The 18,107-nt window shown below is 45.7% G+C and overlaps 1 protein-coding gene across 2 annotated transcripts in view; it reads right to left on the bottom strand.

The window, feature by feature from the left end:
• The window catches only part of LOC120996302 (NEDD4-binding protein 2-like 2), a 39,471-nt gene extending 21,666 nt beyond the window's left edge, over positions 1-17,805 (bottom strand). For both annotated transcript variants that reach the window (XM_040426141.1, XM_040426142.1), the window contains exons 1-5: positions 17,673-17,805; positions 8,435-9,708; positions 4,600-4,724; positions 2,368-2,456; positions 2,189-2,265 (exon numbers count right to left, since the gene is read on the bottom strand). In XM_040426141.1, the coding sequence (XP_040282075.1) occupies positions 2,189-2,265; positions 2,368-2,456; positions 4,600-4,724; positions 8,435-9,708; positions 17,673-17,717 (1,610 nt within the window). In that variant the 5' untranslated portion in view covers positions 17,718-17,805. The remainder of the gene's footprint in view (positions 1-2,188; positions 2,266-2,367; positions 2,457-4,599; positions 4,725-8,434; positions 9,709-17,672) is intronic.
• Between the last annotated feature and the right edge of the window lie 302 nt (positions 17,806-18,107).

Genomic DNA, 18,107 nt, shown 5'->3' with positions numbered 1-18,107 from the left:
TTCTGTTCCCCGGCCCTAGAAAAAATATTGAGCATGTCCTATTCTTGTCTGCCATCGCGGACAAGAATAGGCATTTTCTACATTGTGCCATCATGAATATCATGCAATCATGAATATCGGCTGATAATATCGGTAACGCCGATAATCGGTCGATCCCTAGATGCTACGTATTGGGTTGCATTCATACAACCGTAAGTGTTTTGCGGTCCACAAAACACGAATACCAGTCCGCACATGGCCGGTATTCGTGTTTTGTGGACCGCGAAACACTTACGGTTGTATGAATGCAACCCAATACGTAGCATCTAGGGATCGACCGATTATCGGAGTTACCGATATTATCAGCCGATATTCATGATTTTCAAAGCTATTGATATCGGCATCTAACCTTGCCAATAATGTGTCCAGCACGCTATCACAGAACATGAGCATGCTGCTGTCAGCGCGCCATGTTCCCTCAGCAGCACAGGGGAGAAGGAGTCACTCTCTCCCCTCCCCCCTGTGCCGCACTGCCAATCAGGAGAGACTGGAGGAGGAGGGGCGGGCGCACTGCGCCACCAATGAAAGTTAACGACTAATGCGACAGGAAGCTGCGATCAGCGGAAGTTAACCCCTCAGGTGCCGCACCTAAGGGGTTAACTGCTGCCGCTGACCGCAGCTCCCTGTCATCGTTTAAAAAAATAATAAAAAATATTAAGTATAAAATCACCCCCTTTCCTAATTTTACATATAAAATATATAAATAATAAATAAACATATCACATATTGCCACGTCCGAAAAGTCCAAACTATTAAAAAAAAAAATTATCTATGTGATGAACGCCATAACAGAATTATTATATATTTTTTTTTAATGAAAATGCACAGAATATCGGTAGAAGTTATCAGTATCGGCTCTAAAAAAAATATTTATCGGTCGATCCCTAGTATCTGTTCATTAAAGGGGTATTCTGCCTTCAGAATACTCATGGCTTATCATCAATATCAGATTGGCCTCGGTCCACTTCTCGGATAGCAGGTAAACATTGAAGGCTGCTGTAGCCACATGAGCACCGCGGCCCCTTCTAAAAACTGAGCAGCGGTGTTTCTGAGAGTCAGGATCCACTAATCTGATATCGATAAGCATTCCTAAGGGTACTTTCACAATAGCGTTATTCTTTTCCGGCATTGAGTTCCATCCTAGGCGCTCTATACCGGAAAAGAACTGATCAGTTTTATCCTCATGCATTCTGAATGGAGAGCAATCCGTTCAGGATGCATCAGGATGTCTTCAGTTCAGTCTTTTTGACTGTTCAGGACGGAGATAATACCGCAGCATTCAAATTGCCGCATTCACGTATCCAGTCTGCGCATGCGCAGACCTTTAAAAATGTGAAAAAAATAAATACCGGATCAGTTTTGCCTGATGACACCAGAAAAACCGGATCCGGTATTGCAATGCATTTTTTTAACTGATCAGGCATTTTTCTGCCGGAATCAAACAACGGAAGTGTGAAAGTACCCTAAGGCTAGGCCATCAATAATGTAAAGCCAGAATACCCCTTTAAGGCTACTTTCACACTTGCGGCAGAGTGATCCGGCAAACGTATGCATTTTAAGACTGATCAGGATCCTGATCCGTCTTACAAATGCATTGCAAGAACGGATCCGTCTGTTCGTTTGTCATACGGACAAATGGATCCGTTACGATTTTTTTTTCACATTTTTACCGGTCTGTGCATGCACAGACCAGAAGGATGGATCCGGCATTCAGACAAGTGTTCAGTCTTTTTGGCCGGAGATAAAACTGCAGCATGCTGCTGTATTATCTCCGTCCTGAAGAGTCAAAAAGACTGAACTGAAGACAAAATGCAGGGGGATAAAACTGATCATTTATTTTCCGGTATAGAGCCCCTAGGACGGAACTCTATGCCGGAAAAGAAAAATGCTAGTGTGAAAGTACCCTAACTATGACCAGGAGTGAGTAGGAAGTGAAAACAGTCTGCACCAATAAGTCAAATTAGGCTCACCCTGGCATCACATCAATAGTGTACAATGCATTATGTAGCTACAGAAGCTGGTCCGCTCTCCCTAACCCCGGTGATCAACCAGGGGAAGCTGCGTGTGGGGTATGGGCAGCAGTGGTGGCTGCTCTAGGACGTCCCAATAGGACACATGGAAGGTGTTTTCTGTGCTATAAAGGTCTTACTTTTCCAGTTCATCAGCGTCTTGTTTCCACCAGGTATCTGGCTCCAAGAATTCGATATTGTAGCCCCTGTCTACAGCCTAAGGTAGGAAAAAAATAAAAAAATAAAAAAGTATAAAATGAAATCTTTTCTGCTTATTCATGAATTCTCGGTTTCTTTTTGTCGAGTTCAGGATCCTCACCATCTGTACATATGGTTTCATCTCCCAGCCCTGGATATTCGTGTTATCGATAATAACAGGAGACTGTCTGTGATCCAGCGCTCTTCTGGCTGCAGAAAACAGCATTCAAAAGGTTACAGATTTTTCAATTTATAACAAATTTTAAAAGTAAAAACAGCAAGTGTCCAACCCCTTTCACTTATCCCTCTAAATGTTTTCCCATTATCATAAATGGAATAGTCTGTCATATAGCTGAAAGTACTAGGACCTGAAATGTCTCAACCTCCCCCCCACACACACACACACTTTAGGGCTCATGTACACGAACGTGTGTCGGCTGGGGCCACAATATACGGCCGTGTGCGCAGCATATCAATAATGCAGACCCATTCAATTGAATGGGTCTGCGATACGGAGTGCTTCCGTGGCTTTTCGGCCCGTCCCTCCGCACTGCAAAAAAATAAAAAAATAATTTTTTTGCGGTGCATAGGTGAATAGGTCTGCATCAGTCAGCGCAGGCCACACGGACATACAATTTGTAGTCCCCAATGCACGGCACGGGCATGTGTGCATGAGCCCTTAGACACAGGAACTTACAGGCAGAATAAGGAATTAATGGTCATAAATTGCTCCTTTTGGCAGACCCAAAGAATGGCTGCAGGTCCTAGGTATGGCTTAAAAATTTAAAATTGGGCTGTGTACAGAACATGATTTCCACTCAAGATGTAAAAACATCCCTTTCTTAGTAAACTAAGCCAAGATGCATAGACTAAATATCGCCTGATGTTTACAGCATTCAGATTTACCCTCAGCCACATGGTCCATAGGAACCTGTAGCCTGGATATGATTCACTGACATCTAGAAGAGTGTGCTCTGTGACCTGTGCAAACATCATTGTGCAGGGAGGGGAGTAGATAAGATGCATGCCTTATTGTGATCTCTACCCGACATCGTAATCCTGCCTTGGATAATGAGAAAAGAGGTCTCTACAGAATACTTCATTAGCCTATTCAATGGTCAGTGTGAAAACTGCAAGGTTTCTTTTAACCTCTTCAGGATGTTCACCGTACATGTATAGCACAGCTAGATTGGAGTGGGTATTCCAGTTAGATTAAGTTCTCCCCTATCAACAGCATAGGGGATAACTATTAGATTGGTGGGAGTCCCAGCGGTAGGACTTCAACCAATCACGAGAATGGGCTCTATTGGAGTTCCTGAGATAACCGAGTAGACACATGGTGAATGTCAGTAACTATTTTTGAGGCATCACGATCTGTCTTCATATTTAAAAAAATAGCAGATTTTTACTAATTTTCTGCAAATTTTGGATTTTGTTTTTATAAATAAACGGTAAATCGTTATTGGGGAGATTTATCAAAACTGGTGTAAAGTAGAACTCGCTTAGTTGCCCATAGCAACCAGATTTCACCTTTCATTTTTTCAGAGCTCTTTTGGAAAATAAGGTGGAATGTGATTGGTTGCTATGGGCAACTAAGACAATTTTAATTTCCCTCTCCCCATCGACTCATATCTACCACTAACATGAAGTACAAAGTGTCATGAGAAAAAAAAAAGTTATTACCGTATAAAGTGACAGATTTACAAAATTAGGCTGGGTCCTTAAAGGGGTATTCCCATCATAGACAATGGGGGCATATCGCTAGGATATGCCCCCATTGTCTGATAGGGGGCAACGGAGAACGGAGGGGACAAAGAGCGGAGCCGGGGAGAGTGGTGGCTGGAGGACCCCAGGTTCCCTGGGGTCCGTCCACCACCAGGCGCAGCTCCCCGCCTCTCCCATTGAAGTAAATGGGAGCACACCGCTCCCATTCATTTCTATGGGGCCGACGAAAATAGCCGAGACAGAGCTCGGCTATTTTCAGTGGCTCCATAGAAATGAATGGAGGGCGGCTGCGCACACGCAGTGCGCCCTCCTCAAGTTTCTCCGCTCCGTTCTCCTTGTAGGTGAGGGTCCCAGAGGTAGGGACATCCTAGCGATATGCCCCCATTGTCTAAGATGAGATAACCCCTTTAAGAAAAAAAAATGGCAGTGTCGTGAATGGGGTTGAGCATAGACACTGAAAGGGAAAACAAGAACAAAACCACCAACAATATATTAGGTTTAACCTAAAAATGTGAACAGTAGGTCATTTTCTGAGGACACATTGCCTTCTTCCTCATTATCCATACGTTACTAGCATTATGTGCTGTATGCATAGGGTCTCCACATCCAATACCATGACGTCACGCACCTCTGTTCTGGTTCCAGCTATGGGCATCCCCGAGCAATTTGACATCATATGTGTATCCATTGTCCTGGCAGAAGTAATCATCAGTGCTGAGGACAATCCCATCCGGAGACTGCAGGAGCAGCGTACTGTGAAATCAGGAATATAAAAACAGCGGTGTCATGCCGGAGCCTCTACATCGCCGGGTTTAAAGGGAACCTGTCAAGCATGTGTGGAGAAGCGCGCCGGGCAGGGGATAAAACAACGTTGCTGCTTCGGCCTTCAGGAAGAAAGGCATCATCAGAAACACACTGCTGGATACACGCAGGTACTGCTGGCGGCTTGGGATGGTTTTGGGAGGTGACAGGTTCCCTTTAACTCACAAAATTATAAAGTTTTGCACCACATCGCTATTAGACATACGGTAAGTGAACAGATATTACAAAATGTAATGTTCTTTCTTACTGCGCCGAATACTGAACGGGACGGCGCAGGCGCGAGATTTACACAGCAGACGGGGCCAGCAGGAGAACCAACGCTGGCCTGGCCCTGTCAATCACAACAGAAGGGTGTGGAAATGAGGTGGGTGTACGGAGCCAGGTGGGTATTACCAGTTTGGGGGGTGGGGGGGGGGGGGGGGGTCTCCGACACTGATTAGATAGTGTCAGACTGTGCAGGGACACAACTGGTAAAAGCTAGGGTTGTCCCGATACCACTTTTTTAGGACCGAGTACAAGTACCGATACTTTTTTTCAAGTAGTCACCGATACCGAATACCGATACTTTTTTTAAATGTCATGTGACCGTTTTGGGGGATCTGTGGATGACGCACTGTCATGTGGGGGATCTGTGGATGGCACTGTTATGGGGGACCTGTGGATGGCACTGTTATGGGGGATCTGTGGATGGCACTGTTATGGGGATCTGTGGATGGCACTGTTATGGGGATCTGTGGATGGCACTGTTATGGGGGATCTGTGGATGGTGCTGTTATGGGGGATCTGTGGATGGCACTGTTATGGGGGATCTGTGGATGGCACTGTTATGGGGGATCTGTGGATGGCACTGTTATGGGGGATCTGTGGATGGCACTGTTATGGGGGATCTGTGGATGGCACTGTTATGGGGGATCTGTGGATGGCACTGTTATGGGGGATCTGTGGATGGCACTGTTATGGGGGATCTGTGGATGGCACTGTTATGGGGGATCTGTGGATGGCACTGTTATGGGGGATCTGTGGATGGCACTGTTATGGGGGATCTGTGGATGGCACTGTTATGGGGGATCTGTGGATGGCACTGTTATGGGGGATCTGTGGATGGCACTGTTATGGGGGATCTGTGGATGGCACTGTTATGGGGGATCTGTGGATGGCACTGTTATGGGGGATCTGTGGATGGCACTGTTATGGGGGATCTGTGGATGGCACTGTTATGGGGATCTGTGGATGGTACTGCTATGGGGTGGGATATCTGTGGATGGCATTGTTATGGGGTGGGGGGATCTGAGGATGGCATTGTTATTTGGTGGGGGATCTGTGGATGGTGCTGTTATAGGGGATCTGTGGATGGAACTGTTATGGGGAGGATCTGTGGATGACACTGCTATATGTCATCCACAGATCCCCCTCATAACAGTGTCCCCCAATACACCGGGCCCCGCCGCTCACCGAAGTATTTATAAACGTGAATCCTTATCCTGTTGTTAAGTTGAACTAACGCTGCCCTCTCCCATGTTCCCCTGTATCCCCCTGTATCTCCACAGCACTTACTTAAGCTTCCATAGCAGGCAGAGCGGACGGCACCAGTAACGTCACTCACTGACGTCGCGCGCCTGCTCCGCCTGCTTCACTCATAAAGTGGGCGGAGCAGGCGCTCTACGTCAGTGAGTGACGTTACTGCTGCCGTCTGCTCTGCCTGCTATGGAAGCTTAAGTAAGTGCTGTGGGGATACAGGGGAACATGGGAGATGGCAGCGTTAGTTCAACTTAACAACAGGATAAGGATTCACGTTTATAAATACTTCGGTGAGCGGCGGGGCCCGGTGTAAGAGTACAGTGACTGCACCGGGCCCCGCCCATAGTTACGCCCTTAGTATTCTATTTATGTATCGGGGCGGGGTATCGGCGGCTGAGTACCGCCGAGAAAACTCGGAATCGGTCCCGATACCGATACTAGTATCGGTATCGGGACAACCCTAGTAAAAGCCATTGGGACCTTCACTGAACAGATCCCAGTCGATCCTTGGGATCAACATAAGGGGAAATTAAGCACAGGTTAGTACATTTCTTGCCAACCACTGAGGTAGATCTCACGAGAGGTTGGTTTTCCTGCTTTCTTCTGATGTGATCTGCTCCCATCTTGGACAACAAATGTGGACGCAACGCAGGACATGTGAATGCTACATAACAAGATGTAATGACGTAATAAATCCAACGTCCAGATCTCTGGCTGCGTATATTGCCCAGCACTATCCACATTTCAATAATTTCATACAATTATTATTGGAGGTATGAATAAAGCTGTTCTCCTGCCAGTGACTAACCACAGACCAGCATGCAGCCGATCCTAAAGGAAGGCGAAATACAAAGGTTAGATGTATAAGGCTGGCTCAAACGCCACGTGATACCAAAGACAGAAGAGGATCTGGCAGGACGGAGGCTCACAAGTCTGTCCTTTTTATTTCCCATTCCTTTTGAAAGCACTTCTATGGCAAAAAAATACCAAAAAAAGAGCGATTCTGATGCAAGTCTTTTTTTTTTATTCTTTTTTTTTTTTTTTTTAAAGGGGTTTTCCAGGCTTTTAATACTGATGACCTATCCTAAGGATAGGTCATCAAGATCGGTGGGGGTCCGACACCTGGCATCTCCGCCGATCAGCTGAATCCTGTCTATCTTTCTGCTCTCAGCCGCATGTCTAAAACAAAGCAGCAGCAAGCGGGAAGAGAGAAGGTAGACAGCACGTACACACTGTGCGCGCCGTTTTCTCTAACAGCGGGGGTGCCGGGTGTCGGACCCCGCAAATCTGATATTGATGACCTATCCTGAGGATAGGTCATCAATATTAAAAGCCCGGAGAACCCCTATAATCTGCACATAGGTCCAGTTCACATGGGTTTTCTGGCGCAAATTGTGGTGCGTTTTCCACCCAGAATCAGCCCCAGAAACCGCCTGCAAACACTTACTTATTTTTTTTTTTTCCCCGTCTCTCCTCGTGTGAAAAACAAAAAGTAAGGAAAAAAGAAGCAGCATGCTCTATCTTGAAGCAGGAAGGAAGGGGGGGGGGGGGGGGGGAGATGCCTTGTACGCGTCCACACATTTTCTGCTCTGTTCCAGGTACTGATGACCAAACCTCAGGAAAGGTCTTCAATATCAGATCGGTGGGCGTCCAACCCCACCTCCTCACCCGTCAGGTGTTCACTGCAACCACCAGTGAACAAAGCTGGACACACAGCTCCATTCAAAGTGTAGTGGCCATGCTGGGTTACTGCAGCTCAACTCCTTTTCACATGAGCATATCCTCAGGACGGGTCATCAATATCTGCAGTCAAAAAACTTCACTGTGTGAGCAAGGCCATTCCTATAGTCAACAGGCAACAGATGCAGAGGTAAGTGAATACAGCAATACTACCACTTTGTCCCAGGTCTGGACGCATGTTGACCCCACTGACTATATAGACATGTCCTGGCGGTCGTCATATATCACATTCGTGCAGCCATAGGAGCGGGGAGCTGCTGTCAGTGACTCCCTATAGAGACGACAGGGATGGGTTTTCACCGTCCCTGCCTTACCCATCGCTCTATACACACACGACTCAAACTTCTATAGATCACACATCAAGGCATTCTTAGGATACTAACCGAGCCAGCGTACTTTTACCAGAGCCAGGAACTCCTCTTAACAGCACCATTTTATTTCTGCTTGTATCCCCGAATCTGCCAGGACATTGTTCATGTGACACATTACCACCGGTATTTGGTAATAACCGTCCACCAAACTGTCCATCTTCCTGCCTACAAAGATCATTAAGCTGAAGGTCTGGCCACCTCGTTTCCCTTGTGCCTTGTGAAAATGGTTTGTCATATGGGATCCGCTGAGAGGTGAAGCTGTTTTCAGGAGGTACTGGAGATCCAAGCCATTGGGGTTGCCCATTTCTAATGTTGTAATTAAAAGTCCGAGATGGTTGAGGGGGTAGTGCATTGCTTTGTCTTGGGAAAGTCATTGGATAATTAAATCGTGGTGGTGGAGGGCCATAAGGGACTATAAAAATAGGTGGAGGAAGAGTTTCAAACCTTGGAGGTGGCATTGCAGGGCTTGGATGATATGGAGCTTGGCCACCAGAAGGAAACTGAGGTAGTGAAGGACTTTGAAAGTGTGGTCTTGGTCCTTCTGTAACATGGCAGGCGAGGGGTACCAAGTTTGTGCTGGGAAAAGGCCCGAATGGATGTGATATAGGCACCGGGCCATGATGATGGTTGGAAGGGTGAGTAGCTGGTGTCTCGTCAGGGTAAGGGCTGATATGTTGCTTCACATCCACATCTCCGCATGTGACCTTCTTAGTTTGCTCATCAGCTTCAAGCTTATTTAACTCTTTGTAAAACTGCCGCAACTCGTAGTCCATTCCATCCTTGCCTTTTGATTGAGTGGCCAATTTACCCACCTCCACCGTGGCAATTTTGAAAGAAGAAGCATCTGGATGACATTTGACTTTAGGCACGGGATTTTTTTGAGGCAATGGCCGACATTGTGGTCCTATAAAAGAAGAACTGGTTCCTGAAAATGCCACGTCTGAGTGATGTTCATCTTTCTCTTGTCCAGAAAGTACAAATGGATGCTGGTTGGTTCTATTGCAGTGTCGTTCATCGACATCACCTTGACCCAAGTGATACCTTCGTGAATCTGAATCATATTTTACATCTACACCTCCTTCACTCTCACTTCTGTCTGACTGATGGTACTTTTCCTCTGAGCGGGTAAAGGGACTCCATCTCTGCGAGTCCACTTCACGTTCCTTGCGCCAATCAGTATCTCTGCTTGCCCATGATGAAGAGTAGTCTGGCCTTGACTTTTTTAAGCAAGGTTCAATGGATGAATCGTGCACATGGTGAGTTAAGTTCTTTTCAGCATGAGGCATCTAAAAAGGAGGAATAGAGAGACAAACTTCAGAAATAAAGCTCACGATGACAGGAACTTCCAGAGCACATAAGATCCTATTCATACTACATATGTACAGCCACGAATAAAAGATAGATAATAAGGAGGAGGAGGTTTTGTTAGGAGCCTCCATCGCAGATTCCTAGGCTATTTTGTACTCCTGCAGAAATGTCCTATCCTTGTCTGCAAAACAGACAAGGATAGGAGACGTTCTATTCTTTTTGCAGGGCAGCGGGAACACACATACGGACGGATGTGGACAGCACACAGGTGTACTGCCCGCATCTTTTGTGGCCCCACTGAAGTGAATGGGTCCACATCCTATCAGCAAAAAATGCGGACTGGATGCAGACCAAAACCACGGTCGTGTGTATGCACTGGTGGTTCAGCACTATTTATAGTGGACCCGTCACCTCTCCTCACATGTCTGGCTTAGGCTACTTTCACACTGGCGTTTTGGCTTTCCATTTGTGAGATCCGTTCAGGGTTCTCACACACGGTCCAAAACGGATCAGTTTTGCCCTAATGCATTCTGAATGGATAAGGATCCGCTCAGAATGCATCAGTTTGCCTCCGATCAGTCTCCATTCCGCTCTGGAGGCCGACACCAAAGCGCTGCTTGCTGGCAATGCGGAGCCAAACGGGTCCATCCTGGCACAAGATGTAAGTCAATGGGGACGGATCCGTTTTCTCTGACACAATAGGAAACAGATCCGTCTCCCATTGACTTTCAATGGAATTCATGACGGATCCGTCTTGACTATGTTACAGATAATACAAACGGATCCGTTCATGATGGATGAATATGGTTGTATTATTGTAATTGTACTAATTGATCATGACGGATGCAGATCCATGACGGATCCGCCCAAAACGCGAGTGTGAAAGTAGCCTTCGAAATATATAAGCAATTTTCAAATTTGATATTAAACAGTCCTTGAAAATCAGGACATCAATCAATTAGATGAAGCAGAGAATGACAATTCAGGGTCTCTGGAGGACCTGGCAATTCTGTGCATGACAAGGACTGTCTATTGAATGCCATGGGAAACGTAATGCTTAAAGCGTAACATCATAATTATTTTTTTTGTAATGTACAGGGGCAGTGATACTGACCATTTTTGTAATATACTTTAATTACTGAAAATGTACTTTTCTATTAGGAAAATAGCTCTAAAGTGGCCCATTTTGAGCCTGAGCGACGCTCCTCTGTCTTCTGTTTACATAGCTGTGGAGACTTGCACAACACTGACTGTGCTATGTGAACAGAAGACAAAGGAGCGTCGCGAAGGCTCAAAATGGGCCACTTTAGAGCTATTTTTCTAACAGAAAAGTACAATTTCAGTAATTAAATTATATTACAAAAATGGTCAGTATCACTGCCCCTGTACATTACAAAAAAAAAAAGTTACGCTTTCATTTCCACTGTGGTGGCACCGCAGGAACATTCTACTGCCAGGATCTCTCACATACTACATGTGATTGCTGGAGATCCGGCAATGGGTCACCATGTGTTCGTCCTATTTTCAGAAACATGGAGGCATGTACAGATATATATATATATTTATTATTTTTTTATTTTATTTTAATTTTTAATGACCAAGGACGACAGTTTTGTGAAAATCTCTGAAAGACTAGATTGCAACGGTATAGAAAAGCATAGCATAGCAGTTTTTTTTTTTTTTAACATTGGAAGCTATAGGCCCTATTACACTGCATAATTTCAGGACAATTATGAGAATATGAACACTCGTTTATCGGCTGATCGTCAATTATGGGCAGCACATCTCCCCGTGTAATCAGGAATGTTCCGCAGATAATGAATGAACAGAACGACTTCAGTAACAATGCTTCCTCCCACATTCAGTATGCATCGCCCGTTGTAATCAGGCCGCTGCAAATGAGCACAGAGATGTGTTATCGTTTATCGGCGCTCACACTGCCAGAAGATCAGGCACTGTAATACCACCATATGGTTCACCTGCCAATTGATGCCGATATGGAGACATATGCTATAGGCATCCCTCAGGAAAGCCTACAAACATGATGTGAACATAGTTCAGGACCCGACTAGAGGGACGGCAATACTGGACTTAGTATTAACCAATAGACCTGACAGAACAACAGACGTGCAGTGTGGGGGACACCTGGGAAATAGTGACCATAAAGTAATAACCTTCCAATTATCATTCAAAAGAGCGTTTCTACAGGGAGGAACAAAAATACCAAACTACAAAAAAGCTAAATTTAGCCAACTAAGAGAGGCCATAGGCCTAACTAACTGGATAATAGCAAAGACAGGTGCACCTGTCTTTGCTATTATTATATTGTTATATTGATTATCACATCCACATAATTGCTATCTTGTGTAGGATGTCTATTGAGGTACTTGTGGTCCGCCACAGGCATCCTTCACTGTATGCCTTTTTGCTGGGGATCGCCATTAGCAACGGGCCACAAGTGCAGGATTTGCTCCCCTGTTTATATATGCACGACTGCATAAGGGTTTGAGCACCTCCTGCCTGTTTAACACCACACCATTTTTTTCATTTGTTTGCCTAACTGGGACAAAGTCCTCAAAAAAAAAAAATACAGCTATTAAAGCTGTTAAATATTTTTTTTCTCCAATGTATTCACTGAAGAAATTAAACTGTCAGATGAAATGCAGAATGTAAAAGTAACTTCCCCATTAAAAGTGTCCTGTCTGACCCAGGAAGAAGTACAGCGGCGTCTTAAAAAGATTAAAATGGACAAATCGCCAGGGCCAGATGGCATACAACCCTGTATCCTAAGAGAATTAAGTAATGTCATAGCCAGACCCTTATTTCTGATATTTGCGGACTCTATACTGACAGGGAATGTCCCACAGGATTGGCGCATAGCAAATGTGGTGCCAGTATTTAAAAAGGGTCCAAAAACAGAGCCTGGAAACTATAGGCCGGTAAGTTTAACATCTGTTGTGGGTAAACTGTTTGAAGGTTTTCTAAGAGATGCTATCTTGGAGTACCTCAATGAAAATAAGCAAATAACATATCAGCATGACTTCATGAGGGATCGGTCATGTCAAACTAATTTAATCAGTTTCTATAAGGAGGTAAGTTCTAGACTTGACAGCGGCGAATCAATAGATGTCGTATATCTGGACTTCTCCAAAGCATTTGACACTGTACCACATAAAAAGGTCAGTATATGAAGTGAGAATGCTCGGACTGGGAGAAAACGTCTGTATGTGGGTAAGTAACTGGCTAAGGGATAGAAAACAGAGGGTGGTTATTAACGGTACACACTCAGATTGGGTAACTGTCACTAGAGGGGTACCTCAGGGGTCAGTATTGGGCCCTATTCTCTTCAATATATTTATTAATCTTGTTGAAGGCTTGCATAGTAAAATATCAAAATTACCCTAAACTGTGTAAAGTAATTTACACTGAAGAGGACAGTATACTACTACAGAGGGATCTGCATAGACTGGAGGCTTGGGCAGAGAAGTGGCAGATGAGGTTTTAGGCTACTTTCACACTTGCGGCAGGACGGATCCGACAGGCTGTTCACCATGTCGGATCCGTCCTTCCGCTATTTCGCCGTGCCACCGCTCCGTCCCCATTGAGTATCATGGGGACGGGAGTGGAGCTCCGGCACAGCGCGGCGAAAGGCCGCCGGACTAAAAGCCTGCATGTCCGACTTTTTAGTCCGGCGGCTCTCGCCGTGCACCGCCGTGCTGCCCCGGAGCTCCGCCCCCGTCCCCATTATAGTCAATGGGGACGGAGCGGCGGTCCGGCGGCACGACGAAATAGCGGAAGGACGGATCCGACATGGTGAACAGCCTGTCGGATCCGCCCTGCCGCAAGTGTGAAAGTACCCTAACACTGACAAATGTAAGGTTATGCATATGGGAAGGAATAATGCAAGTCCCCCGTACATACTAAATGGTAAAAACACTGGGTAACACTAACATGGAAAAGGACCTAGGAATTTTAGTGAACAGCAAACTAAGCTGTAGAAACCAGTGTCAGGCAGCTGCTGCCAAGGCCAATAAGATAATGGGTTGCATCAAAAGGGCCATAGATGCCTGTGATAAGAACATAGTCCTACCACTTTACAAATCACTAGTCAGACCACACATGGAGGACTGTGTACAGTTCTAGGCTCCTGAGAACAAGGCAGACATAGCAGAGCTGGGGAGGGTCCAGAGGAGGGCAACTAAAGTAATAACTGGAATAGGGCAACTACAGTACCTTGAAAGATTATCAAAATTAGGGTTATTCACTTTAGAAAAAAAGACGACTGAGGGTAGATCTAATTACTATGTATAAATATATCAGGGGTCAGTACAGAGATCTCTCCCATCATCTATTTATCCCCAGGACTGTGACTCTGACGAGGGGACATCCTCTGCGTCTGGGGATTCTTTACGGTAAGAGCAGTGAGACTATTGAACTCTCTGCCTGAGGAGGTGATGATGGTGAGTACAATAAAGGAATTCAAGAGGGGCCTGGATGTATTTATGGAGCGTAATAATATTACAGGCTATAGCTACTAGAGAGGGGTCGTTGATCCAGGGAGTTATTCTGATTGGAGTCGGGAAGGAATTTTTCCCCTAAAGTGATGACAATGGGCTTCTACCATCCTCTGGGTCAACTTGCAGGATAACAGGCCGAACTGGATGGACAGATGTCTTTTTTCAGCCTTATGTACTATGTTAGGTTACTATGTAACAAACCTTATATAACATCATTATTACTAAAATAAAAAGACTTGTCTAGTAATAAAAAATATATATATAAATAATCGGTAGCAGGAGTACTTCTATGTGAGAGTTGACTCAGGTTGGCTTCATCAGAAGATATCGCTTGCCACGTCCTTGCGGGTGTCAGTTAAACGACCAATCATCCGTGAGCTGCCAGAGTCTACTGTAATGATGACCATGGCACATGGCTCCCTGTACCATGCCATACCTGCCATGACTCAAGTCACACGAGGCACCAACCTTTTTATACACACAAATACAAGTCAATAATAGAATATCCATCTGTGAGGGTCTGGACATTGAGACCACTACCAATGACTGAAAGTGAGGGGATGCAGCGTTGTGCTGTGTGACTGCCCCTCTAGAGGTGAAGAAACCTCAGACTGTAGTTTAGGACTGGTCTACCCTTCTTCAAAAAGAAACGTAAAGGAACCCAAAGTGGCAAAACCCTCTAGTGCCCAGACCACCAGCCAACTGAACATTTGACACAGAGGGGAATGATGGCCTATCGTTAGGATGCATCACAAGATCTGACCAGCGGGGGTCTGAGAGCTGGCGCCCCCACAGGTCGGCTGTTTGGAGGGGTCGCAGTGCAGAGTCTTCATAGCATACCAAGCATAGCATGGTACAATTTATATGCTGCGCAGGGTATCGCAGCTCAATGGTAATTACACGAAAATGACTGAGCTGCACAAGGCAATATGACATAGAAACATAGAATGTGTCGGCAGATAAGAACCATTTGGCCCATCTAGTCTGCCCAATATACTCAATACTATGGATAGCCCCCGGCCCTATCTTATATGAAGGATGACCTTATGCCTATCCCATGCATGCTTAAACCCCTTCACTGTATTTGCAGCTACCACTTCTGCAGGAAGGCTATTCCATGCATCCACTACTCTCTCAGTAAAGTAATACTTCCTTATATTACTTTTAAACCTTTGCCCCTCTAATTTAAAACTGTGTCCTCTTGTGGTAGTTTTTCTTCTTGTAAATATGCTCTCTTCCTTTACCGAGTTGATTCCCTTTATGTATTTAAAAGTTTCTATCATGACGTCACAGGCCAAAGAAGAGGCCGCAGCGTTTACCGTGCGGTGTCGAGAGTCGGGCACCATGATCAGGTATGGATGACCTATCACGAGGACATCACAATTTAGCTCCTGGATAACCACTTTAATGACCCCATTACAACACTGAAGTGTCGCTCCGAGCATACTCTCCTGCCTGGCCTGACATTAGGGGTGGATGGACGCAGTCGCACCGCGCTGTACATTATATAGCAGCGGTGCTCGGTATCACAGCTCAGCCCCATTCACTTCTATGGGGCTAAGCTGCTCCTGAACGTATCGTCACTGGCCTAGGAAAAGGCCGTGGCACTGACAGGAGCACTGGTGCCTTCTCAAACAGCTGATCGGTGGGGGTCCCGGGTGTCGGACCTCGCCAATCAGATACTGATTCCCTACTACCATCCCTATTGGACCACAACTGACATCCAGCACATGTGCGGACAGGTGAGGTTTTACATTGTTCTTCTATTTGGGCACATGCTCTGAGGAATGGATTGGTTGTCTTCTAGGCTGGACACAACCTTTAGAGGAGATGTCTATGGGAGTTACAGGAGATTCTATGGAGGTTGTGGTGGTCTTTAAAGGAGTGAACAGGGGTCTTGTGAACATGCCATTCATTCTCCATGGGCTGGCGAAAATTGCAGAGTCCAACACGCGGCCATCTCCAGCAGTCCCACAGAGAACGAAGCACACGCGCGACAGCTTCTCCAGTCATTTCTGGATAACAAGACCCCTGTTCACATGGCTGGTGGGAATATCAGCCGCTCATCCCTTATCCTGGACAGAAGATACGTTTGCATCTGGATACAAAACCAGGGATAGAACTTTAAGGGCTCGTTCACACAAACGTATTTTGAGTTCCGTATACTGGCCGTTTTCTATACGTATACGGAACCATTCATTTCAATGGGTTCTCAAAAGATGCGGACAGCACTCTGTGTGCTGTCCGCATCCGTTGCTCCGTTCTGTGGCCTCGCAAAATTATAAGTCCTGTCCTATTCGTGTCCGTTTTGCGAGCAAGAATAGGCATTTCTATAATGGGCCTCCTGTTACGTTCCGCAAATTGCGGAAGGCACACGGACGGCAAACGTTTTTTTACTTATCCGCAATTTGCGGACCGCAAAAAACGGCACGGTCGTGTGAACGAGCCCTAAGACTGTCCTCATCTGACTAAGTTCCGCTAGGCAATATATCTCACTTGTACCTGGAAAATGCTGAGTGAAAACCAAGATGGCGGCCATTACACAGTCGACCACCCAGCTATCCTGGAGTCTTAAAAGCTAATCTGCCCCGTGTGCAGTGATACAACCCCCTGGTGCCCCTGTATACCCCAGCTTCCATCAGCAATTCACAGCGACAACCACGGGGAGAATGGGATGATGGCCGTAAGAGTTGTCACCCAATGTTCAAGAGTAGATAAAAGCAGAATTAGATTTTATAGCAGTGTGTGTGTGTGTGTGTATACTGATCTACGGCCATACACGTGTATACCGGGTTTCTATATACGGCCATACACGTGTATACCGGGTTTCTATATACGGCCATACACGTGTATACCGGGTTTCTATATACGGCCATACACGTGTATACCAGGTTTCTATATACGGCCATACACGTGTATACCGGGTTTCTATATACGGCCATACACGTGTATACCGGGTTGCTATATACGGCCATACACGTGTATACCAGGTTTCTATATACGGCCATACACGTGTATACCGGGTTTCTATATACGGCCATACACGTGTATACCGGGTTTCTATATACGGCCATACACGTGTATACCGGGTTGCTATATACATATACGCACTATGTATGAAGATATACTGTATATACACACACACAGTTAATATATAGATACACGTATACATATACAGTGTTAACACATACAGATATACATCCACCCATACATGCTCTCTAGATATACGTGTGTGTGTATTATATATACACACACACACAAATACTGTTTATATAGACAGATATACATACATACGGACATATACACTTCCAATGTTTTGATATAGGTACATACAGACAGTCCTAATATATATACTGCTATACATACATATACACTGCAGTATAACGCACTCCTAGCAATGCCTATAATACCGTGTGCACATTTACCTCAGGCGAAGCGTCCAGTAAAAGGCCCGGGACCGGCCGCCACATCCATATACAAGGCCCAACACATACTACTCCAAGTCCATTCACGGCCGTCGCGCGGTGACGTCATCACATACGGACTAGAAGGATGCCGGGAAGTGTAGTCCTGCGGGGTCTGTGACGGGTGCAGCGAGGCTACAGTACTTAGTGAAGGGAAGTAGTGTTCTGGAGAAGTGGTGTCAAAGGCTTTCCTTTATCTATTATATATATGGACACAGGTTGAGGTCCTAGCCCTCCGATGGGGAACCCCCGACCGCAGTTCCATACAAGCACTTAGATGGTCACCGAGATCCCTGTAGTGGCAGGCCTCCTCCAGCCTCTAGAAGACCAGGGGGCCCAGTGGCCCTTTTGCTATCACCCAGCTAGTTATTGTTATGGACCCAGGGCTGTCTGCCC

Source organism: Bufo bufo, chromosome 3 (genome assembly GCF_905171765.1).
Source record: "Bufo bufo chromosome 3, aBufBuf1.1, whole genome shotgun sequence".
NCBI lineage: Eukaryota > Metazoa > Chordata > Amphibia > Anura > Bufonidae > Bufo > Bufo bufo.
Note: the sequence above shows the minus strand (reverse complement) of the source record. Positions and strands in the feature narration are given on the sequence as shown.